At 34.9% G+C, this 26749-nt stretch overlaps 1 protein-coding gene across 3 annotated transcripts in view; it reads right to left on the reverse strand.

The window, feature by feature from the left end:
* Nucleotides 1-26749, reverse strand: part of CACNA2D1 (calcium voltage-gated channel auxiliary subunit alpha2delta 1) — a 352862-nt gene that overhangs the window by 18654 nt on the left and 307459 nt on the right. The window contains exons 16-30 of one of the 3 annotated variants that reach the window (XM_062491654.1): nt 25707-25775; nt 24078-24152; nt 22723-22797; nt 15842-15913; nt 14690-14761; nt 10979-11040; nt 9294-9370; nt 8082-8096; nt 7326-7386; nt 5566-5663; nt 3478-3562; nt 3211-3273; nt 2097-2200; nt 763-849; nt 340-407 (exon numbers count right to left, since the gene is read on the reverse strand). In XM_062491654.1, the coding sequence (XP_062347638.1) occupies nt 340-407; nt 763-849; nt 2097-2200; nt 3211-3273; nt 3478-3562; nt 5566-5663; nt 7326-7386; nt 8082-8096; nt 9294-9370; nt 10979-11040; nt 14690-14761; nt 15842-15913; nt 22723-22797; nt 24078-24152; nt 25707-25775 (1083 nt within the window). Of the gene's footprint in view, nt 1-339; nt 408-762; nt 850-2096; nt 2201-3210; nt 3274-3477; nt 3563-5565; nt 5664-7325; nt 7387-8081; nt 8097-9270; nt 9371-10978; nt 11041-14689; nt 14762-15841; nt 15914-22722; nt 22798-24077; nt 24153-25706; nt 25776-26749 lie in introns of all 3 variants that reach the window. The other 2 variants (XM_062491655.1, XM_062491656.1) reach the window with 2 other exon arrangements.

Genomic DNA, 26749 nt, shown 5'->3' on the forward strand with positions numbered 1-26749 from the left:
AAATCCACACTGCTTACCCATCCTGGATATTAAATAACAAAAAATCACCATTTTTTTTGCAGATTTTATCCACTGCTACAGAATAATCTTACTATTATCTAGAATATGTAATTTTTCTTTTTCTCTATCCATGTTTTATAATTATGACAGCAAGACATGGGCAAAATACGGCCTATTTCAACACAGATTTATTTTTTGCATTTGGATGATTTAAATACCACAACTACTTGGCAACTGTGCATCAGTGTGACTCTGGCACAAAGAGACAGTAAACCTATTTGCATCTGAAGCTTTGAGAAATGCAAATAAAGTTCAAAAAAGATTTGGTCAGTTGCTTACCAGGCTCTTGATTGTGGTTTTTGTGAAATTTTCCATCCAGCTGGTTGCATCAATTTTTATTCCAACAACTAACAAGAAATACATGAAAGTCTTTCTTAGTAAAATGAAGGGGAAAAAAAGGTAACAGTATAATCCTAAAAAAGGGGGGGAAATTATAATGACATCTAAATCATTGAACTGGAGAAGGATAAAATATGATTTTTGTTCAATTGTCCGATCACCGACACTGTTTATGAAACTAATAAATTAAACACCCTTACTCAAATGCAAATGATTTCCATTAGAAAGATTAAAACTGTCCCAGACAAAATAATGTTATTATAAAGTGAAGTTCCTTTGAAATCTCAATTAAGTTTCCAATTCACTGTTGTGCAACAACTAAATAATGAAAGTATTTCAAGCTTCAGCACCACTCTATCTTACCTGCTGGCTTCAGAAGCTTCCCATCAACTTCTATTTCCACAGCCTTGCTTACCATAATACCTGATTCATAGCTATTGGCACCACTTTCTGACAGTATATATAAAAAACAAACAAACAAACAAACAAACAAAACGAAGTTAGGGTGACATAAAAGCCTCTTCCTCTGAAACTTAAATCTATTATTATTCAAATACCAGAATAATTTTAAAAAAATCCTTGTCCAAAAGCACTAACCCAGATGTAGTACACATTTATCACCTGTGACAGCTCAGATCACTAACACTGGCATGAATAAGAAATATTTGTATTTACTTTTCTTCTTTTTCTTCCCTGTTTCAGTGCTTTATAAAGTTACTGTAGCATTTTCTTTTGAAAACAGAGCCATGAATACATGTATGCATGTGAGAGCTCTGCAAAAACCAGGATCAGAGCCAAAGATTTTATCCTGATGTTGTCTGTGTATTTTTCAATGTAGGGTATACTGACACCACTCACTAATTCACAGTTTCTGCTCTAACAGACTTCAAACTGTTTTCAACACTGCTTAGTATGAAATGGCAAGTTAAAAGTCCCCAGAGCTGTTTGAGGAGCAACAAATGCTTCGGGGATTATTTTTTTTAATTACCATCTTTATATTTTACTGAGGAAAAAAAAAAACAATAAATAATTATGAAATAACAGCAATGAAGGATCCCATATGTTTAAGAGATCATCATGTCATCTGTGGTAGCATCTGCTTTTCGACAAACTTGAGAAGTTAATGTTGCTCACATCAATAACAAACACTTGCTATTGTGCTTATATAGATTTGAAATACCTCAGACCAACTGGTTTTGGTGAATAAGCACAATCACAACTAGAATTCAAAAGCAAAGTTTCAACTAAGTAGTGGTTCAGTGGATAGAGTTATGGCCTCTGGACCCTTATCCCTGGACCCCAAGTCAGTCCTGGGGGTGCTGAGACAGTATACAGAACTCTATTAAGACTTTAGTTTGAGTTATTGTCTATGAGTGCAGTGTTATTTCACTTTCTGTTAAAATAATTCTGCCTGTATCTTTGCGGTACCTCTGTAAAACAGTTTCAATACACTGAACGAACACCAGTACTCTGTATGTTCTCACTGAGGTTCATTCTGGGCACACAGGGCCACCAGAGTAGTTGACAAATGATGATGACTTTGTTTAGTTTAGACTTTCCTTAATAATGGGTATTATCACAAGATTTTTTTCCTTATGAAGTGTCACGCTTGCATCTTTTGTCAATGACCTCATCTGGCATGGGAAACTTCCACTCAGACTAGCTAGCTCTGACATTTCTAAACTGTGATGACTTACTGTTGTAGTATGGAGCTGTGAAAATATAGTTGTCATTATCTAAACTCCTCTTATAGAAGCTAATTTCATAAGTTTCAGCATTTTCCAACCAATCTTCTCCTGCCCTAAATAAAAAAAAAAAATCGGGATCAAAAAAAGACAGTTTAGAATCTCATTAAAGCTGTACTGCAGGTTGTTTTCTTTCAATGTTTCACAGTTGGAAAAAATGTGATATTCATTCCTATGGTCCTCAGGCTCTGCCAGTTTTCACAGGTTAAAAGACAAGTGTAATCATTAGAAAAAGCCTAAACAAACAAATTTAGGGGGGGAACAAGAATTAGTATTCTTGGAAAACCTCTAATTTAGACTCATCACTTTTAGATTTGTTGTGACAAATACAACTGCAACACTACTTATAACAAAATCTGAATGAACCTTTACAGCTCACACTATGCTTTGAGCTTAATCCCAAAAGATTTACTATCATTTATAATCCCAAAATAGGAAAGAAACTCACTTGGGGAGTAAAATTCATTGCCATTTTCACATTTTGGGGAAACACAGAATAACCTAAGAAAATAGATAAATTTGCCATTTACCAGTAGATCTGTACTGGTGCCCTCACTATTCCCAGTCGCTCATGGGAGTGTGTCTAGTTTATTTTATGTCAAATTTCACATTCCCTTTTTGTCCTCTGATAATGATACATTTTTTCTCTCTTGAAGATCCTGGACCTTTAGGTCTGGTTTTAGTAAAAAAAAAAAATTAAAAAAAAATAAAAATCACCCACTACTTTCCAGTATTTGCAGCCTGCCAAAGAACTGAGTGTTTGGGAGTAATTAGCAATTAGCATGACCCCACTGTTACTACAAAGGCATTGCTTTTACTGCTACTCTGCACTGATTAGAAACTTGGATAAAAAGGATCTGTCATGAAAGCAATGGGACAGATTAATTTCAAGCAGTGGCACAGGTAAAATTGAAGAAAAACAAGACATTACATTAATTTCACAGCAATCACTAGAGATTAGACCCTAGGAGACTGTATCTTTTCATTCAATAAAGCAACTCTTGAACAATTCACCCTTTCAGGCTTCCAAATTATCATATCATACTATTTTTGTAATAATTCTTACCTTTTGGGGAAAACTCTAGTAATCCCACCATCTGTAACAACAAATTGTGCAACAACTCCATCGCTGTAAATAAAAATAAGATTTAAAATGAAAACTGACTGAAATTCTCACAAATTCCCATGTCACGGGTTCCCATTAGAGTGCATAACTGTGAATAAATACCTGTTCTCTGTAACATTAACTGCATATTTGTATATACACACAGATGTATAACATTTTGTTCTCAAACTCTGAAATGCATAAAAAATCAGTAAAAAGAATACTTACAGAGACAGTTTACTCCAATAATTTTGGGCAAGTTCATTTGTAAATCCTGCATCCAGCAAAACTCTAATGACCATATCAGTATTACCTATCAAAACAGTTAAAATGTAAGTAATCTGAAACTATATGTGATGGAGTTTTAATAAAAGCCTAGAATGAAACTCTGAGTTGCCAAGATGCTCCAGCCACAAAGATTGTGGCTGTTAATATTAGACCTTCTGTCTAACTTCAAATTATGTCAGGTGATTAGAGTTAAATAAATGATCTCACACTGTTGAGTCCATTTGAACATTTTCTTTGTATCCTAAAACTTTATCTTTGTGTCACAGGAACAAGGAAGGTGATAAGGGTATAGGCCCCAGCTTTGAGCCCCTAAATCTGCATTTTAACCTGTTTTTAAAGCACGTGCCCATTCAAACACTTTTTATTTCTGTTGAAGCAAGGAAACAAATCCTAATGAAGCTCAACTACATTATAAACATATTTAGATCAATTAAGCCCCAGGCTCTAAATAAAACACATTTGTCATCTGAAAATGGATACGGGGAAATAAACTAATTTTAAATCAGTACCTTATACTGAGATGCCACGCTTAAACTTCTTTGAAAAGATAGTTTGAAGTCAGTACTTCTTAACCTTCTTTTTAAGTAACACTTTAGCAGTGTTACTGAAGATTATTTCAATGTGGGGATTTTATTAGTCATTCCTTTTGAAAAGCATTTTTAGCTGAGATAATTTCTACAGCCACTCAGTGCTTTCATTAACACTGCTTACTTATTAAGGAGACTATTCTTAAAATAACTTAATTATTAGGAAAAAAGGAAAAAAAATCGCTGCATATTCCAAACTGAAATACAGAAATAAGTATATAACATTTTGAAATAATTACTTACTCAGCACTACTGTATTCCACAGCATCCCTAAAGGTGTCCTCAATATTTGCTTATAGTAAATTTTACACATGGATTTTAATGTTTTATTATATTTTATTAAATTATCATTAATTGCTTTAATCAGTGGAGGTGAATGTTTTAATTTCCAAGACTGAGTCAAGGTATTCAGACAAAATTTTGGTCAGTCGGCAATGTGTCAATGAATAAGATAACTCCAATAAAAGAACACCAAGCACTCATATACACGCACAAATATATCCCTTTGTGAGAAGATATGTTATCTAAGTGGACATTCCTGCAGTTACATGGTCTAGCAGGGAGATTCTTTCTGAATTGATCAGTTATCCCTGACAGCAACATGTCAAAAAGACTTGAGGAAAGCAAGACAAAAAAAACCAAAAAAACAAAAAAACCCCAAAAACAAACAAACAAACAAAAAAAGGCTATTCCAAGTATTTATACATTATGAATAATGATAAACAGATGTGTGTGTACCAAACCAAATCCAAACACCTATTTTTTTTTTTTTTCTTTCTTGAGAACAAGGCTTTAACACGTTACTGATTGTAATAACTCTTCATTTATTCTAAACAGAGGTTCAGGCCTGTTCTCAAAATATGAATTAATCACTTCCCAAAGCCCAGTGCTCACCACTGCAGCAGTTACATGGATCTGTGTGGTCTTAAGCTGTTCAGGACCAAGTGAGATCTCTTTAACCAATTTGTGAACCAGCAAAACAACTTCCTTATCTTTTATTCTGGTTACTGGTTATTTTGGTCTTGAACTTCATTTCTTTACTTATTTTGGAATAAAATGACAAGAAAGCAAGTTGAAGACTTCATCACAAGATTTGAGTCTGTCACAGACTTACTTTGGCTGCTATGCTCAAGTGAGAAAATATAAACTCAAAAATATTTGGAGTGCATTAAAATGAACCAGTAATTATTTTGCTTGAACAAAATGCTGAGAGGAATTATGGAAAACATAGGATGCATAATGCCTTACAAACTTTCTTAAATTAAGCCAGAAACTTGCAAACTAATTTTACACTCTCTACCTTGGATAGAAAATCCTGACATAGATACATTTCTACTAAAATAAAAAAAAAAAAAACAACATAAAATTTAAGCATGAGTTCTCATCCATGAGAAGGCATTTTCCTAAGGAAAAATGTCAATGAGGTTAGAAGTGTACTTACACGATGAACTGCTTGGAGTATTTCTGTCAATAAATTCATTGAAATTTAATAGAAATTCAGTGTTGTTTTCTGATTTTTTTACATCGCTACAGTATTCTCTGAAAAACAACAAAACATCAGTCTTCCCATACTTTTTTCTTGTGCTGCTAAAGAATACAATTTAGAATTCCATGCAGAATTGCACAACTGTTATGAAGTAGCTGGTACTAATGTGTCCACTGGCTGCCATGATCAGTGTTTAATGATTACCATATCAATTATTTGAGACATCCACAGGAAATAAGGTGTTCAAACGCCTGCCTAAGCATTTGTTAAGATTTGGATTGTAAGAAGACTGCATGCATTAAATAGGGTGTCAATTCCCGGGGTGGGGGGAAAAAAAAAAAAAAAAATGCAGAGTAGTGTAGGACATATTAGCATATTAGGAGATCATAGTCTGTACACTAAAAATAAGCCCAGTGAATTTAAATTTCTCCTGGGTTAAACTTTAAAAGTACCTGGACTGCTGGTGAAACACAGCCACCACCTGCTCAACTAAGGCCAGATTTATAGGTTAAGGTCCTATCCTCTGAGGAGTTTGAAATGCAATTTTATCGGGGTACAAATGACATGAACATATAAACACTCTTTGTTTTGACATAGGCAAAACAGATAAACAGTAAACTCCTCTCCCTTATATAATGTAATGAACAAATATATCATTGGGCAATTCACTGAATGCAAACAAGCAAAATAAAAGTCACTGGGCATTTTGGAGGCAAATATTGTGTGATGAGTGACATTAAAAAAACTTTAATTAAAATGCAAAGAGAATTTAGCAGTAAAGCAAGGGGGCTCTCTTTTTAAATGAGCTTTTGTATTAATTTAGTTTTACACACAAGTCTGTTCAAGTATCTCATATGACTAAGATAATTTATTGCCCTTTATTTACCTTACCATATTCCAGAAATACCACAGTCAGATTTTACCTAAGCTGACTTTGTTCGTGTAGGACAATAAGGAGTTGCTGGAAACTGCTAATTGGTACAAATATTTCCCAAAAGCTTCATCTTTCAGAAAAATTAAATTAAACTGTTAAGCTAGCATACATTTTAAGAGAGAATACTTTACATAAATCAATCTATTAATTGAAATTGATCTATTAAATAAAATTTAAAAGTCTACAGAAATTTATCAGATAAGAATGCAACAATTCTCAATTGATCTTAACTGTACAGCATTTCCTTTATTTATCACAACTATCTTTTAGAGTAACTTAAATTTTAGGAAGTTTTTATCATACCTTGCGAACACAATTTTAAAAGGGAAAGAACTGCAGAATTTCTCATTAAAGAAACCTCAGGGAACTAATGAAATTAATAAGTTTTCAATGAATTAATCATTTTTAGGTTCAATTAATTGAAAATTAACTAATAATTAAGTAATAGGGAGCTTTGAAACCCTTTGTCTTGAAGTTGAGAAACATGTTGTGTTATGTATTATGAAACCTCTTCTAAAAATAGTTGTAAAATCTGAGAGTCAGGACCACAAGAAATGCCCAGATGTGAACAAGTTTTCCATTAAAATATCAATATCAGTTTTTACAGCTCTCTGACTAATATGAGAAGAAATCAGAGCCTGAAGATGCTATTTACATTCCAGCATATAGAGATTGATAATTTTTTACCAAATGAAGCTTTATTGGTCAAGTCTGTATTTTCCATGTGCCCATAATCAGATCAGATACTGAAATAACATTTATTACTGGGAGATCAACCAACCTTGGTGCTAAAAATGTGTAGCCAGCTTCATCAAAATGATCAAGCTTCAGTGACTCTGAAACTAAAAAAAACGAAGAGTGAACACCAAGTAAGTAAACTGGTATTTTACTATCATTCCTCTTCTCAAACTATTTGGCTAACTTTTGCATGCATCCATGAATCTAGAAAGAAATGTTTGAAACATTTCCCCCCCTAAGGAATTCTACGCTTCTCAATATTTTGCAACATAGGAAGAAATTACTTGATTATTATATACAACATAAAACTGGCAACAGTAAGATAATATCTAACAATTTATTTAAGGAAGACATTTAATTAGCATAGCAATATGAAAACAAATAAGATTTTCACTAGAAGTAAACTGTGATACAAATAAATATTTGTGACACTGAGTCGTTAAAACATTAAGAAAAATACTCCTAATACTTTCTTCAATAAAGCTTAAAAAACTCAGTCGTGGCAGCATCACTGTAAGTCCTACTGAAAAAAAAAAATGGCTTTAATAGCTGATATCACTGAACACTGATAGGACCAGACAAAGAAGGATCAGAGATTAACAACATATTGAAATGTGCATGAAAAGAGTAAAATACTTCACTTTTGTTCTTCCATTTCTATTGCTATGGTACCCAACGATCATGAAGAAAATCCTGAGATGAGGAATACAGAGGAGAATATCCAGTAGGAATAGAAATACAAGTGAAAAATATCAACTAGAGTAAACAGAAGGAAATTGAGCAACAAGAATATACTTGCCCCTTTTGGATGTCACTATCCATCAGAAAGAGAAAGCAGGGAAACAGAAAAAAACAGGGTAAAGCACAAGGGGTCACAAACCAATATTTTATTCAAACAGCCCCTTGAATAAAAATATTGTACATAGATTCAAAGGTTCAATTTACATACAGCTGTAGTCTGGAAAAAAAAAAAAAAAGACAAACATCTCTGAAGACTGAAGAATAGGTTCTTGTCAGTTATTTCTCAGTACCTTCTATACACTGTGGCTATTTCAAGGGTCTGTTTCATTATATAAGTGATATAAGTGCATATAACTGAATCATAGTCTCTGCTTAAGAATTTAATTTTAATGTACTCAATATTGGAAAAACTTACAAAATAATCACTTACCAAATAATCACAGTATTAAAGTTGGCATATTCTTCATAAGTGGGAGCAATGGTGGAGGAGAGTGATGCAGTTCTAACCAAGTTTTCTCTAAACTAACAGCATCTATGCCTCTCTGAAGGGTTTTTTGTGTTTTCAAGCTTTCTATTTAACTGCATACTTGTTATAAATGTATCATAACGCCAGATTAAAGTTAAAAAATCTGTGATTGGTTCTATTTTGTGTACTACCTAGACTACAGTTAAGCTACACCCAATAAAAAACCTTTGAATACTGATAAGTATAATTTCCTACTATCACTTCAGAATCTTTAAATGGTTTGGAATCAGTCTAATCTAAAAATAAAATGCAAACATCCACTAAACCTACTTGTAAAATGCAAAATATAAACCTAACTGCGACCCAAACCAAACAGGGCATTCACACTGCTCTAGCAGAGATCATTTGCTAAATATTATATTGTAACTAAAATACAAAAAGCAAAAAAAGCTTTACTCTTATAGTCTGTATCATTATATTGTCCTATTAGAATGAAAAAAACCCAAATATCCAGACCCTTAAAATGACAGCAATAGAGGATACACAAAGCAATGATTCTATAGGCACAGAGTAAGGGGTAGGGATTGTCAGTGGAACTGACATGTTCTGCACATATTCTATTTTGATAGAATATTTCTTCCACCTTAGGTGTTACAATGGATAAGAATCATTGCTGAAGATTTTGGGTATATCATGATAACATCAGTGAATTCCACAAAATTTATGAATTTCAAACATTGCTTTTTAAGTGAATCTGAGACCTGGCAATATCAGACAATACCAGGGAATCTTTGAAGTACTTACATCTGGCTTGGGTTATTGGTTCATCTATTTTGGCTTTAATATAATAAAAGCTGTATGATGGTAACACCAGTGCCAAACTGCAACAGAAATGAGACAAGTAAAACAATTATATTATTTGCAGCAGTTTTCCAGTTTCAGCTCCTCTGTGTTTTGAAAGTAATTAACAATTTTGGGATTTGGACTGTTATGAGATGAGGCAGGCACACAGTGATATACCAGCCTCACATGTAGTAATAGACACGGGTAAATTTATGCCAATCCTGAGAGTCTATGTCCTTATTTTGATTCTTATTTACACTTTTAAACAAAATGCACACCAGATTTTTGTATCTTCCTCTGACACATTTAACATCCCAATATAACATGTCATGGTGGTCACTGACTGCAAAAATATCACTTAGAACTGTGCTGATTTGAACACATCATACAACAAGAGACTCTTACTAATAAAACAATGATCAATAATCTCCAGCAAATCCATCTGGCGATATTTGCATTCACATTATCTTCAGGTCCCAAAAAAGTATTTTATTTAATTACGCAGTCACCACTAACAACTACTGAACATAATTGTGCAATAATATTTTAAGATTTGCAGAGCACTTGCAACATTTTCTTTTATATTATACTAATTTTTGTTCCATATATGTAGGAATTCTTTTTGCAGCTAAATTCTACACATACGTAGAAGGGTTCAGTTCTAAAAATGTATGTAAAGGACAGGCGGTATGAGTAATCATTAAATAGGTATTAACTCTCAAGCAGCATCCTGAATTTTTACACTTGGATTTCAAGCATGCAGAACTGCCACAGTTCCTAATGAAGAGCTGCAGAAATTAACATTAAAAATGTTGTACAGTTGAGCCAGAAATGAGCTGACCTTTAATGACACATTTGCAATTTACACAGAATATAAGCGAGATTGCAGAATATTTAGTGATAGCCTTCTAGCAATTCTACTCATGGGAAATCAGTGGCTGTCTACCTGTCATTAACAGTTCCTGCTAGCAGCAATTGCTAATTAAAATCCATAATTTTATGTTTCATAGGTTTTCTGAAAGGATCCTCTAAGGATTTATTGCTATATCACATGCCAGGAAGATCAGGCAGAATTAAGAAGTCACGTAAATCAAATGTATTTCTCTAGTGATTACTAGATGGCAGTCTGATAAAAACTTCCTTTTCTTACTGCGTATAAAGATAGAGGCAGTTCAGCAGAAAAATGGGATAATGCATGGAAGATCCCACGTTTATGTTCTGTTGTGAAAACTAATTTGCTTGGTTTTACACTCAAATTAATATTTGCATTCTCAGTGACTGCACACCTGTGCAGAAGACAACAGAAATTGGGATCCAACTCGGATCTGAGGACTATTACAATTCACCATAACAGAAATATAATTCTGGTCAAAAATTGACTCAATATTTATACCATGTAGTTTTGAACTAGAATAGTTAAATTTTCCTGAGAGTTGGAAAACCTTTACTTGTTTTGGGTAATATTAAGGAATATTTCAACACTCCTTCTAATGTTACAATGCTGTGTGCTTAAATGAACTTAAAATAATACACACACCAGTGTCGCCTTAGCTAGTATAGAAAGTGTAATGCTAAAAGTATTAACCAAAGTTGACCAAAAGGACACTTAAATAAACAAAGGAAGTCAGAAAACAGAAATTAGTTACCTGTAATCAGTGCCATTCACAGCAGTCCATGTATATGTTCTGTTTCCTTTATCAATATACCTCTACAAAGAGATATTGGTAAAAAATTAAATTATTAAGCTAAGGAGTTTCAAAAATTGTGACCTTTCTTTGAGAAATACTGTGTAAAATCAAGTACAAATCTGTTGGATTTCTATTTATTATTTTGCTAAAATGATGGGTTGAGCTCCAACTCCTTTCCTTAACTATTTTACAAACTTACATTTTGCAAAAGAATCAACTATATAATTTTTATTGAACATTAGTAAAATTTAAATAAAATCAGACAAACCTGACCTATAATTTTCACATTAGCCAGGCCTATGTGAACCTTTATTCATGAGATTTAAATTTAATAAAAAAAATGTTTTCTCTTTTTATGGATCATTTTGCAGTTAAACTACAAAAAGATTAAAAAAAAACAAAACAAAACAAAAACAGAAACAAAAACAAAAACACCCAGAACCTGACCTTTCAGGTCAAAGTACCACTGGTTTAATGCATTTAAATCCGAATCATAACTACAGGCACAGTCTGGTAATTCTGATTGTAGAGACATCCCCTGCTAAATTTAACACGTTTTTAATCACATTAAGAAGGTTTTTAATTTGGGGAAAAAATTAACAATGAAATAAATGTTTCTTTTTAAATAAGTTCTTACATTAGGCTAATCTTTAACATTTGTTTTCTTGTGGTACAAAAAATAGTGTGATAGGCACAGTCCCACAGTTCCCCCTAGATTTAATCACTAACACACCTGGCTGACATTGTTTTACTCAGTTTTCCACTTTGAGAACTATAAGATTATGCCAGCTGCAACATATTATTACTTTACAATCAAATTTTTGTAAGTATGCCAGGATTGAAGACTGTACAGCTGTTGCACTGCAATATCACAAATATTGGTGAAAGGTACCACAGGTATACCTCTAGGTTCTTTCTTTTCCTGTGGTAAAATGATAATGGGAAAATGACCATGGCTGTGGAAAAAGGTGACTTATATGACATTAATAAGTTGAAACCTTCTCATTACCTGACTGCTGCTTTTCAGTCCAGCACAGCAGTATAAATAATTTAATAGTAATTTTTTAAAGAAAATTAAAAAAAAAAAAAGATAAAATCAGAAGAAAATGCATGCAACAGTGTCTAGTACCCTGGTATGTTTTATATTTAAGTTAAAAAGATAGTTTAAGGGATTCCTATCGAAGCCTTTTTATACTTCATGTGTACTTCAGGCTAAAATTAGGCACTTGAGCCTGGTGCTGGCAGTCTCTCCAAACCAGGCACAGTAGCATGGGTCACACATGTACCTCCACAAGAGAAAAACAGTGCCCAAGGTGGGAGAGGAGGGAAGAGAAGAACTGGGCTGCAATTAAATCCTGTTGCCACCAGCACTGTCAGAGTGCTTGAAAGTAAATTGGCTGCAAGCTCCCTTGAAAGACAACCCAGCAGATAACACACCCTGACACCTCAGCTCCCATCTACCTCTGCCTGCTCCTTAGTGGGCGGTCTGAGACCATCTCACCCCCAGCTGATCACTGCCAAACAAGTCACACATGTTACTGCAGCTCTTGTGAGCCTTCAGTTTTCACTGCTGCCCACCCCAGCTGCCAGATGTGGCAACGCTTTTGTTCCTATGGCATCTCCTCTGTTACTTGGAGAGCCCCTGAGGCCTCGGGAGACTGCAGTGCACCCCACCCACATTTGCTACAAGTCCAGTGTCTATGCTGTAGGATGAAGTCATCTCCCAAGACACTGCTGGGGCCAGCTGCAACACAAAAGGAAAGCGATGCAAACTTAAACCAAAAAGCAAAACAAAAAGAACATAAATTTCAAGCCCAAAGACTGCAACTGTCAGTTCAGAGCAACCGACCAAATCAGCCCTTTTTATAAGAAAATACACGAAGCTATCAAGTGCTAAGTGATGCATGGCTCATGCGTGGCCTGTGGTTTAAAGCAGCTTTTTTCTGGTTCTAGCAGCCTGGAGCTGGGAGGGTGCAATGGCTAGAAGCAGTCATCATAGCCAGCCAGCTCTGGCTGCTCCTTTCTTCTCTCAGAGAGGTCTGGGTAGAGGAAGAAATCTTGGGCCATGGTGCAAGGGAAGGTGAGGATAATTAATTTCATTGGCATTGAAACATCTGGGCTCAGAGGCTTGGGATATTTTATTCCAACACAGACTGTGGTCTGGGCCATGTGTGACTGGCACAGTCTCAGGCACCCAGGGATGCTACATCCTCCCTCCTGCCCAGATACTGTAACTGACTTCAGCATTTGCAATTTTCCCCCCCCTCTTTCTTTGGGCAAAGAATGCAGGACTAACTCTTTCAGGTCTTTTGTAGCACAGAGTCTGAGAACAGTAAAAACAGCCTGAAACCTTTTCAACATTTGCTATTAATGCAATTTCTTGTACAACCCCAATCGTGTTATTGTATTTTTGTGAACTTCTAACCCTCCCTCTTCTAACCACGTACACACTCCTTTTTTCAGGAGCAGTTTATCCTCAACTCAGATGCCAGTGGGATTTTGGACTCTGACGGTGGCCCAGGAAGGACCCAGATTCCCTTAAGGGAACAGACCGGTGGTATCCTAACCCACATCACCTCCTGACACAGGTGAGGGCCAGAACTGGCATCCACTGGGGCTTAGCCTCTCTGCCCCAGAAAACACCTATTTGTGCACCATTCTCCAACAGTGGAACCATTCGGGAGAAACCACATTCTTTTTCCCACAGCAGGATTTACCCAGAGATTGTAAACCAATATTGTAAAGCTTGGTTTTAGCATTTTACTGTGAGAAAACACAGAACAGTAAAGGAAGCAAGGGCAGTGCTGATACAGGTCTCTAGAAGAAAAAGGGAAGAGGGGAAAGCCAGTATCAATTAACTGAAAGCAATTCTTCTAAGTATTGTTACAGTGAGCTTATATATATGGGTTGTGCAGCGTCTGCTAAGTCATCAAATTTGGTAACTTCAAACTGACTTATGTTCAGAGGAAAGGTGCTTGAAAAAGTAAAACTGTAACTGTGGGGCATGCTCTGGCCAGAAGTGCTCCTTCAGCACACCAGTCATGATTCCTTCTCACAGAGGTCTCCAAGAAGTACAGCACCCATGTAATGACCCATATCAAATTTGAGTGTTTCCTATTGCTAGGAAACATGTCTGCTTATTAGACAAAACAGTAGCATCAGGAATAAGTATTTAGGACAAGAAAATAAAGAACTCGACAAGCTGTTAAGAAAATACATGATATAACTGTAAGATGAATTTGCTTATTCCAAAGAGTCTTCATTTATGGGATAAAAATATTACTTTATTATTTTTTCACACAACTTTCTTCCCATTCAACCACAATATAAACTACCCATCCTCACACATCTCCGCAAGCAAATTAAGCACTTTGTTTTGGAATTCATGTACAGAAGTAGGCTGGGTCCATTTCCTGTTGAAGAGTGTAAAACCTCATCAACAACTGCCTGATTAATGATGCACCAAACAAACCAAGAAACAAAACATTTTTTTTTTCCTAAGTACATATTTTTTTTTTTTTACTATAAGCCAGTAAAAGTAGCAAATCTAGAGGGAAAAATGGTACAAATTGTCATTACAAAATGAACATACCAGCATTTCACCAATTCACATTATTTTTCTGGTTCGGTTTATTCCTGTAAATGTAACTCTTTGGGTTCCTATCTTACCTCATCTTGGGACTTGACCAGTGTTTCAAATGTTTTTTCTCCACTTTCTCCATCTATCATTTTTTTCCGAATCTATTGGCAAGGAAGAAAAGGAAAAAGTGAAATAAAAACTAAAGAAAAAAATGTAGGTGTTGCAAGTAGCATGAGTAATCATCCAAGTGATTGAAATATTTTTTAAAAACACAGAAAATGCTAATGCAAATGGAAATTGCAACTCTTAAATAAAAGTTTTGTTTACAATTTTCAGATTTTTCCAATTAGAAGAGGTTTTATCCAAATATATACTGAAGCAGTGGAGTTATGAAGCAACAATTCTGGTATACTTTGCATTGCAAGACCATGCCATAAAACTCCTTGATGCTGGGCACTGGCACAGAGAGAGTGAATTCTGTGTGCCTGAAAAGGAGTTTTGTCTGGCATTTCTTGTGCCTCCCAGCACTTCTGTGTGATTGAGGTAGTAGCACTGATTCACAGAAACACTTTTGTACTGGCTTGAGAGTAACTCCCCTCTCAAGCAGCCATTTCAAAGAAACTTAAGGTAGAATTAAACAGATAACCAGGCATGCTGATTATTGTCATTATAAATAACAGTTTCAGTGAAAAAAGTGTTAAAAATATAAAATGTTTAAAAGCCTTTCACTTGATTTCAGACAACTAACTATTTATTTTAAAAAGTTATCATTTCTGAATATATTACAAGATCAGTAATATACTGAAAAATATAGAGAGGAAATAATTTATTGATTACACTTTGCTTCTCAGTTCACTTTCTTGCCACAAGAACAATCTTGCATTAATAAGATAGGGAAATATTTCAGGTAATATTTTAATATTCTATTAAAAAGTGTTCTGTTTTGAAAAAAAATTCTGGCTTCCTTCCCAGGAATTTTTACTTCATGAAGAAAAATTTAAATAGCAAGCTGGGTGTTTTTCAAAATGAGAGGAATATAATGCATTGCCCTTGCCTAAAAATAATGCTGGTATTTGTCTAAATATAACTTCTTCTCTATAAAGTAATCATCTTTACAAATTTAAAATTCAGATTTATATTGAAATAAATTCCCATTCAAAATCAAAAACATTTATTGCTTTACAGTTATTATAAGGTGAAATACTAGAAGCAACATGCACTATGAAATCAGGTAATCTCACCTCAACTTTAATATCATTTTCCAATTCAGCATCTAGAAAATCCAGTGTAACAGGTTCCTGGGATTTAGGATTCTGGAGCAGAAGATATTAAATGATCAAATAATAAAGACAGAGGACTATAATATTACAAACCACTCTAATCCCTTCATTTCAAATTAGCCTGCTTTACTGGGTTTACTTACCCACCTAATTTAATCTCCTGTAGCATTACTAGTGTCCCTTTCTCATTTATTTTATTTTGTTGGATAGAGAAGTTAATTGGGTAAGTGAAAATCAAATTAATGCTAATTGCCAGTGTTTATCCACAGCCTGTCATGTATGGGGCTCAGGGGCTCATGCTGAGATGCTGCTTCCCCTTCTCCTGGTATGTCACAGACTGTAGTGGTTTGGGAGGAATCAGAGCAAGCAGAGGAAATTAATCTCTCACCTGATGTCCTGCCTCTAAGAAGGGAGAGAGAAATTTGGGAGAGTTTTCCACCCAATCAGTAATTTGAGCAACTGAACTCTGCAATTTTACCAAGAGCAGACAGCAGATTTGCTGACATGAGGTGGAAATAGATTATGGTTCATAATTTTAAAAGGCAGCAACTACAGCAAATTATTTGAGGTTTATAAAAAATAAACCCACTTTATTTTCAGCATATCAGGACTTCCCTGAATACCCTGGAGTTTCAAAGGCATTTCTGTTGACAACAGTACTGCTATCTCAGTTTAGAAGATGGAAACCTGTAGCACAGAAATACTGAAACTCGAGCTTCCTAAGGAACCTAGGGAACATTGATGATGTCAGCCCTTGACTATGGAGCACAGAGAACTTTGGTGACCTACATCTGTAGTAACCCTGGCCCCACAGGAGTGCTGGAAGAACACTGTAGCTCTGCTGAACTGCATCAGACCACCCTCCAGCTTCTGCTCCTTTCTCAGCTGCAGTCTGCATTTACTTGGTCAGAGCCATCTTCCATATGAGTGGTTGGGAATCCAACTTTTTTTTTCTGAAAATTTTGCCTAAGCCCCATTGACTTTATATTGTGTGTGATGTGAAAATCATCCATCCTCATCCACCCAGTAGTTATTTAATGCACCCCCTAAAAATGAGTGCATTTCTTTAGAAAAAGGAGTGTGGAGATATATTACTTAACTGTTTAAATCTGACATTTCAGAGCAGAAAATGAAAAAAAAAAAAGGGATTTCAGCTGTTCTCCTATACTATCATACACAGGGTAGACTAAGGTCCCTTCCTTCAAAATTATGATTATATTCCTTCTATCCTAGCATTCTCTGGCAAAGTTACATGACAAATGTGCATGTGACTGTTCTATCAAGGAGTGCAAGCAGGTCTCATCACAATTCACATATGTACTGGAAGAAATATCCTGAACAACTGGTAAAAGATGCCTTCATATAACAGTCTGGAGTACTAAGAGCTGAACAGTAGCCCTTATTTTCAAGACTTCTTTCAAGACCTAATATAGAATAGTTCCAGAAGACAAAAGTTTATTTCTTCCTTTTCTTGAGGACAAAATGTACATGTCTCTGGCCATATGGAATCATTCTTGTTCTTAACAAGACTTACTGTCTGCTACAAGAGAAACCAATAACTTTATTCTCAGGAAGAGAATATGCACTGAAAAGGTTGTAAACAAAGATCCTGGGTATTTCTTTAAAATATTTACTGAAAACTTCAAGAAAATTTTTGTATTTATATTTATATATGATAGGTAAAACTAGCAATTTTAATATAATGGCATTAATGTATACTCTATTAATTCAAAAATATTCAATTTTTGCTATGCAGTTGCTTTGCCCTCCCAACAAATCCACACTCTCAAAATAAACAACAAAAGGATAAAATGTAAAAATAAATAAAAAAATTGCATATCTTACATGCAATGGATAATGAATAGCATGGTCAAACCCAAACAGCATGCATGAAGGCATTGGCATGGCAGAGGAGGCATTTATGAAGTTCGCATTCCATTCCAACACACAAAGGAACAGAGAAGAAAACAAATGGTAAAAAAAAAAAACCATCACATCAAATCAAAGTCAATGTTTATTTCAAATGATAACCTGGGCTAATCATATTCAAGGAGTCCCAAAGACAAAATAGCAAACTAATTCTGTAAAAATTCAAGTATGCATTAATTGTTTGTTCTTCATTTTAAGACTTATGTTATACTGCTTCACAATTCTTATATGATACTTATTAATTATTTTTAATAGGACAAAAACCCAACCACTTATAAATAAATTCTGAGATGTGCCTGAGGCACAAAGACAACCACTGAAAATTAGAACAGAAAATTCCTACACTGGTACTTGAAATGGAAGACTATTCCCCCCTTATATCTCTTTTCCCCAAGAATGTTTTAACCAGTATTTGGGCTCCACAGCTTTTATTTCCAAGGTTGCCATTTAGTGGGGTTTATTCCAAGCCACGAAGAAACAAACTTGCATTTCAGTTTGCTCTTCTCTTTATCCGGTCATGCGTGTAACATGACTGGAATAAGCACACCACCACCACATTCACCAGCACAACTTAACGAAACAGAACAGAAGTAAATCACTAGCAATAAAGCATGCAAACAAAAGGATTGCAATCCATTTTCAGCAGGACAAATAAAGGCAAGGATCTATCATTTCAATGACAACTCATGAAGGAAACAAAGAAAGAAAGAACTGGTGCAGCAACATAAAAAAAAGTTAAATGCTTTTGTCGTGTGTTTTGGGAGGTTGGTGTTCTCACAAATTCTATGGATGACCTTCTTTGCTGTGTTGCAGGAGCCTAGTTCCTACTCAAACCTGCAGTACTACTGAGGACAAAGACTATTAGGCTTTTAAAAGAAGTGATGGTAAGAAGTCAGCAAAATCCTGGGCCACAGAGGTAAACTCAGGAGCATCTGGAGTGGACGGGAGCCCTGAGCTTGTCCAGGGCTGCACCTCCCTGAGCAGCAAGCACTGCCGGGCAAACCCAGCAGCAGCCAGACCACACATGGCAAGCTCAGGAGCCAGGTGTGCTAAGAAAACAGAGATTTTTTTTTATGAATCAGTGCTGCTTTCTGCAATACACAAACAAACTACCCGGCCCCAAGGTGGCATTCTACATGTGCTATAAACAAAGTCACCTGACACTTGGTGAAATCGCTGACTTGGATCAGGATTTTACACTATGGTTTACTGGTGCTGCTATGTAAGCCACAAGTTTTGCATTATAGATTCCCGTAGGTGTAAGAAATCAAACTTGATATACTGTGTTTAAGTTTACTATTTTTCTAGTTACATAAGTTTTCATTAAGTGTTTTCTGCTCAGGAATTGCATTACATAAGCATAACTAGTTGCCTTGTTCAGGCCAGCACAAGTGTCTCTTTTTATTTCCAGTCTTCAAATTAATTTCCACATCTGAAGAATTTTTACAGCACGACTGTAATTAGCACCTATTAGTAAAGCACCATAATTTAATGGAATGCCCTTCACTACAGCCAATAGCATGTCTTCTATTATTTAAACACGAAAGGATGCAAGCTTCATGCTTTGGAAGCTGTTTGTCACAATAAACAGTTCTCTAGTAAGATTTTTCCTAGTAAGCAGGGCAGAAGCTTTCTAATTATATTTCCAGGTCTATGCATTCTAACGCACTAATCACCTCCATCCAAAGTTACCTGTACATTGGGTCTCCTTTTTCTCAATTTAACTTTTGGTATGCCCACACCAATTTGCTGAAGTAACAAAAAAGCAGTCATTTATATTTTTGCACTATTAATAAACAGCCTACTTATAGAATGGAAGTGTTTTCTCAACATCTGTGCTGTCCAGTGTATGTTTACTACTGCAAGCTGAGACTACCCCTCACCCTGATCATGAGTTCTGAGCTCTCTGCCAGAATTACACACAGATTTTGGATAGGGAAACAAAAATCAGACATATGTTAAGGTGAATAAAATTCACATTAAGGGAGAGAGCTCTCCCTTCCGCATACTCTGACAGAATAAAATATAGAATGAAAATAGCTCACTTTTTGTTTACTTTTATATTTGATCTCAAAACTCAGCTCCACTTACATTTCTTGTATAACCCTAAATAGTAAGAAGGAATATTGGACCTTACTGAAGGCATATAGAATTTTATCATTAAATGGGTTTTGGTCAGAACCATAGTAAAAATAAAAAGAAGTAATCTAATCTTTAGAATATATTTAGAAATAGAATTGTTTACTGTTTTCAAAATCGAATTAAGCTTGTTAACCCACTCTTAATGGACTCACTTTGGTGACTATGTTTATTTGGTGGTGCATCCACCTGTTCTCTCCCACAACAGTGGGAAAAATACATCCACATATGCAGACACACAAAGAAAATTTGCAATAAAACATAAGATCCCTTCCAAAAAATGTAATTAACTACACAAATATAAAAATGGTTTAAACTGTTTAAAACTATATAAAGTTGCAAATTAAAAAAGAAAGATTTCTTGTTAAGCTTGCATAAATTTTTCATATAGTTCAGCCAATACTAACTATGGAAAAATTTAAATTATTTTAATATGTTTTTTAAGTTGTTTGTTACTTTTTTAATTGTTCAAACAACTTTAGCAACTTCAAGACAAATTCCCAAAATATTAATTGTGTTGAACCAGTTGTGATTTGAGGAAACAGATTTTCAGAAGGAAAGCAGAAGACATTCAAAAGAAGGAGGCATTGGAAGTCTAGGAAATCCTCACCTCTTCAAAGGTAAAGATGTAGCTATGTTTTAGTTTACATCTATTGAAAAATTTCTGGCAAAGAGGGTTAAGATGTTGTTTGTTAATAAGTTAACAGCTACTGAGAGGTTCAACTAAAATTAATATGACATGTTAAAGAAAGTCCATGAATTCTAAACATATCTGTCTTTATCATGTACCTTAGTTTTAAACTGTAGTTCTTGTATCAGTCTGAATAGCATGCACCACCCCATACAAACTGGGAGTGAAAAAGTCTAGTCTGTGTAACTGTTAATAACAACAATAACAATAATAACGCAAATGCTTAATATTGCATTCAGAAATTATTCTACAACATAAAAAGTATTATTTATAAAGCATCCTTTTTTAAACATACTCTAAATCAACATTTTGAGCATTAAGGGAAAGCATCACTGGACTTCCGTATCCTTTTTAGAAGAAAAAATACTCAGAGAAACCATGACAATTAGTATCCTAATAATCCATCTCAGTTTGCCTAGATTTAGTTGGGATGAGCTGAGTTTTAACAAAGGTTTTTATTCTTCCATATTGTGAGACAACACTGCAGGATAACAGAACATCTGAGATGAACAGAATGCATATCCACCATTTTCTCATAAGATTAGGTCTAAAATAAGATTATTGCATTGCTTCTTTTTACAGCACTCTTGTGAATGAAAAGAAAGTTCAGTTTGCATACAAGGGAAAGACAAATAGGCCAATCACCATCACCTAATTGCTAATAACCTCTAATTAAGAAAAGATTGGGTCAGTAATGATGCAGATTTTTGCCTCTGAAGAATTCATCAAGAAAAATCATCAAATCAAAACTTCCATTTTAAGACATGAAAATCAAATGCAGCTATCCAGAAACTGAAGTCCTACTCAGTTATGAAGACTATATAAAACCCTTATTTTCCATAGTTTTCCTTATTGTTTTTTAAGTGTCTTTCAAAATAAATCAAAAGGGATATCTATTAATAGTTACAGACAAGTTATTCTTTCTCTTCTTCAGAAGTGCTTTTTTTCCTTCTTGTGTTACATATTTAGCAAAAAATTTCAAATGTATTAATTACTACCATGGGAAATTAATTCAAATATTCACAAAGCTGACTTCTCCAAGCTTAAGAATTAAATTAATTGCTAAAATATGTAGATGAATTCTTACTTTCTTTTTCTGTCTTTGACAATCAGAGAAGTTATTTTAACTTTTCCTTTATATAATATAACCTTAAGAATTCAAGAGACAAAGTTCACTGAAAATACGGAATTTAAATATGAGAACTTTCAAGAAGTCCACTAGACTTCTTCCACAAGGTTGTTTCATATGGAAAAACCTTTCATTAGATCCAAGATCAAAGTTCTGATTTCAGGAAAAAAAAGAAAATCATCCATTACTGTTGAAATTTCTCATCAAAGTCAGGGAGGCAAGTTATTTAACAAGGTACAGACAATGTACAGTCTCCACAAGGTAGGGACTTAAATTAATGGATAAAGAGCCAAGCTGAAATATTTGGCTTCTATTTTCCTGAAATTTGATGAAAGTTGTATCCTAATCATATTTAGAGAAAAAGTTTCATGTTTAAACATGAAAGACCTTTCTCAAGTTAAACTACTAAAAATCTAGCGTTCTGGGAAGGGGTGTTCAGCTAAATCCATTCCAACTGTGAGACCAGGTTTCAGCTCTGGTAAACAGAAAATAAGCAAACAAATACAAGAATTCAAGTAAAATACATTGTGTTTTCCTCTGATTTCTTTTGTTTTGCAAATATGAAAATTTCAATCTTTTAAATGTGAAAGCATCACAAAAAAGTGCACAAAATCTCCTCAGTTTGCTTCAAGATTCTTCATAATGATTATACTGTTTTTACAATGATATTACAGCTACCACTAATTGTTTTTTATTAACATATATATTAGAACACTTCACATATATTAATATGCATTCAAAATATGCATATTTTTATTTTATTAATAACCACATTCAATGTAAGACAAAGCTGGTGGATTTGGATGAAGCCATATATGCACTACGGGTTTTCCTAACACCCACAACACTGAGAATTTTCACAGCTGCTGCCTTGTACCTTCAGCAATCCTAGTTTCTGATTTTTTGGTCAATATACCCTTATTATAGAGAAGTAAATTAGAAGATATTTCATACCTTTGGCTGGAGATTTGGATGCAGTAGCACATACCCATTAGGATCAATTGCAAAATAGTATCCATTTGGACAAAGCTGAAAGAAAGAAATTAAGTTGAGCATTATATGGTTTTAAATAATGAAGAAAGATTAATTAATGCTTTTCAAGAAATGCTCTCATTGTGGAAAACACACACCTCAGGCATTATGAAGTGTAAGGTTACTAACACAGACAAGATGATTTCTTAATATTTACTTTTTTAATATCATAAACTTGGAGAACGATTTAGGCTGATGGGACCTCTGAAGGTCAGCTGGTACAACCTTTCACTGAAAACAAAGCTAACTTCATTTTTAAAGTCCAGCTTCGAAGTTGGACTAGGTTACAGAAGGTCTTTGAATACCTCCAGAGGCAATTCCACAACCTCTCTGGGCAGCCTGCTCTCCTTCCTTAATTTCAGTTGGAATTTCCATTGCCACACCTATGCTGGTAGTCTCTTTTTGAGGCAATATCAAGGTCCATTTTCTCCAGAACTCCCATTAGCTAACCCTTAGGTTCCATCTTCAGCCCAATTCTGTCTCTCCCATCTTATTCCTGTGTACCAGGCACTGCAGACCTTTGGCCAACACAGTGGCTTGGCACTGGGCCTCAGAGTATTTATTATGCTGAGGAGATCAAATTTGGACATCCTGATGCAGATATTTACTGCACAGCTGGTTTTTACTACTAGGGAACTCTGCTAACTCATCTTCTATGGACTTCCAAGTCCTTTCCTGCCCTTTGAGGCAGCCTGTCCCAGCCTGAGCTGTGATGTGGGATTATTCCATTCTAAGTGTAGGACTTTGCATCTGCCTTCAGTCACAGTTGTGAAGTTCCTTTTCTTCCTCAGCTCGTTTTCCACAGCACTAGTTATATTCATAGTAATTCCACAGCTAGGTGTCTACATAAATAAATCAGTCTTACAGAGTAGGGTACAGACAGACACCTACATGAAAGAAATTTTCTATAAGTAGTGGTCCTAAATAAATTGCAATTATTATCAGCTGAAATGATTATGTACTCTACATTAAGAACCAAACATTTAACTAAAGAGCAGTGCCTTAAGAAATAGGAAGATAAATATTTGTGATATATCCCCCAATGTAAAAGCTGACTTTTACACAGTGCATTCTGACAGACAAATCACACAGAAGCACATATACAGCTGGAGAGAAAACCACCAGAAAATGTACAACAATGGAAAAGAATATATGAAAAGAAGCCTGCTGGTATTTTGACTCAAATCCAGTCATTGCTGTATGACTTATGAAAGAGCATGCACAGAAATCACACAATGAACATGCATTATGGAAAACCACCAATGCAAGCAGCTTACTGTAAATCGGGGTGTCAGTTTTTTTATGTCCTCCAAGGAGACATCAACTCCCATTACTCCAAGAATCAGCTGATTCTGGTAAAATCCCAAAATGTTAGTATGCATTTGACATATTTCCAATGCAGAATAACTGCAACAGTCAATAAAGTTGTATTTTCATCTCTTGTTTCAAAGACAGATTTGAGAAGTTGCCTATTTAGTTATGCTTCTATTCTGAACATTTTAAATAGTATCAAAGTGACCCAAAATAAAATTTTAAAAAAATTAGAATTTAGTATAGACTATGAAAACTGTCTCTGAAAATGGATACTTTCCAGGATGAATAAACAATATATCTAAGACCAAAACATGTGAAAGCAAAAGTTATACAGATACTAAACTACCAGCACCAACACAGAGCTACTTTGCTTGCTTAGGTTGAGCAGTTGGTGAGATCTCAAAACTCTTAGGGCTGTATTATATTGATGAATAAAAAATATTCCAACACAACAAAAAAACCCGCTGAATATAAGAATCATCAGAATTTGAAAACGGGGACTCAAGCACTACATATTTTTTGCTTATAATTTACTTTCCTACCACAGAAAAAGAGGGCAGTAATTTACAGAGCGTCACGTGAATCCCTTCTCCATATTAAATAAATTTGTAAAATTTATTAGAGGAGGTATCTTGCAGCCTGTAAATAAATTCAGGAAGAGATACATATTGAGCAGATTCAAATTCTCTTCTTGCTCCTGTGTACTAGATCACATCTCTTTTACTTCTCAGAAAGACATCCTTTGATAATCAGTAGACTGTCACTTTGAACCAGACTCAGACAATTCCAGGCGTTGTCTTGCAGATAATATTATGCAACTTTTTTTTGCTTATTGCTTTGTTTTTAAAAGGAAACTAAAGAGAACTATTCTGAAAGTAAACTAAAGAAATGACAGTGATCAAACCCTCATTGATTCATTCTGAATTTATGTAATAGCTGAAGAACCGAATATTTTATCTAAATTTTTGTATATTTGGACCTGAATGGAGCACACCAAAAAGTACAATATTTTACCACACATTGTTCAAGCATAGTCCAGGTCTGTTTTTTGTTTTGTGAAGAGGACACAGATTCCATGTCAGAGAATAATAGGGATAGGCAATTGTAATTATTTAACACTGAGAATTTAATCTAAGTATAGAGTGCTCTTTTCTATTACCATTACAATCAACTAATTTATATTGTCTACATCACTGCCTTTTACCCTGAAATGTCACAGACTCAGAAATTTGCTAGAAATTTATGTAGACATTACTTCTTGGAAAGGTCTAAATAATATCATCATCTACTTCTACATCTCCTGAGCACTTAATGCATTCCCACTGCCACTAAGGCACAAGGATAGACAGTGCAATGTCGCGTCCTGGAACTCGGAATGACAAAAAGGGTAAAAGAAGGCACTCTATTTTCTTGTTCCCAGAACAGGTAAGTAGATATGGCCCCTTTGTTTCTGATGTATAAGACAATTTACACTGCAAAATATTCTATGGAAATACATATCTTTCAAGGCTTTTAACATTATTTTTAGTTTATATAACTGCTGTTTTGTTTTGTTTTTGTTTTTGTTTTTTTTTTTTTTAGGAGCAGCTTACTATTTTCCCATTTTGTTCCCTTGTTAGATTGAAGACAGGCAGAGTTCCTGTAATCACAAGGCCCAGCTCCTAGAAAATAACCAATAAAGAAGGGAGAAAAAGACTTTTAAGTTAAAAAGCAAATGTTAAGCCATGATATATTAGAACTATGAGAGAATGTGTGTAGCTAAACAATTACTTCAGTTTTTGTAAAAAACAATTACATTCAATTTTCTAAAAAACAACAAAATGCGCTTAACTGACTTGATGATTAGAAAGTTGAAATTATTTCTTACGTCCACATTTTATTTGGATTAATATATTATTTTTAAAAAATAGATGATGCTCAACAACTTAGGATATAGAAGTTTCAAAAAATCTAAGTGTTATGCCAACATATTTGCAGCTACAGTATTTAGTATGCACAAAACTATAAATAGTAGAGAGGGAAGGGAAGGGAAGGGAAGGGAAGGGAAGGGAAGGGAAGGGAAGGGAAGGGAAGGGAAGGGAAGGGAAGGGAAGGGAAGGGAAGGGAAGGGAAGGGAAGGGAAGGGAAGGGAAGGGAAGGGAAGGGAAGGGAAGGGAAGGGAAGGGAAGGGAAGGGAAGGGAAGGGAAGGGAAGGGAAGGGAAGGGAAGGGAAGGGAAGGGAAGGGAAGGGAAGGGAAGGGAAGGGAAGGGAAGGGAAGGGAAGGGGAGTGTGCATGAGTTTTCCAGCTTTTACCCTTTGGTTGTCTCCCCAGTCCACTAGTGAGTGAGGGGAGTGAGTGAGGGGCTGCACTGGGTTTGGTTGATGGCTGGGGTTAGACCATGACAGGTAGGTAACACAGAGAGGCAAAACCAACAGAAAAATACAACATATCTTTCCTCTGCTTTTTCTATCATTGCTACTTTTGAGTGATGTGTCATAATGTCTGTCATGGACTCAGCAAAATCACAGTCTCCTCTGATACTGAGGCAAGGAATTTGCATTTATTTGGGAATATATAAGAATACATAAGTTTTTCCTTTAGTAACCTTTACAAATCATACTGAAAATAGGATCCAGAACACCATATGTTCAGAT

This window comes from Cinclus cinclus, chromosome 4 (genome assembly GCF_963662255.1).
Source record: "Cinclus cinclus chromosome 4, bCinCin1.1, whole genome shotgun sequence".
Classification (NCBI taxonomy): Eukaryota; Metazoa; Chordata; class Aves; order Passeriformes; family Cinclidae; genus Cinclus; species Cinclus cinclus.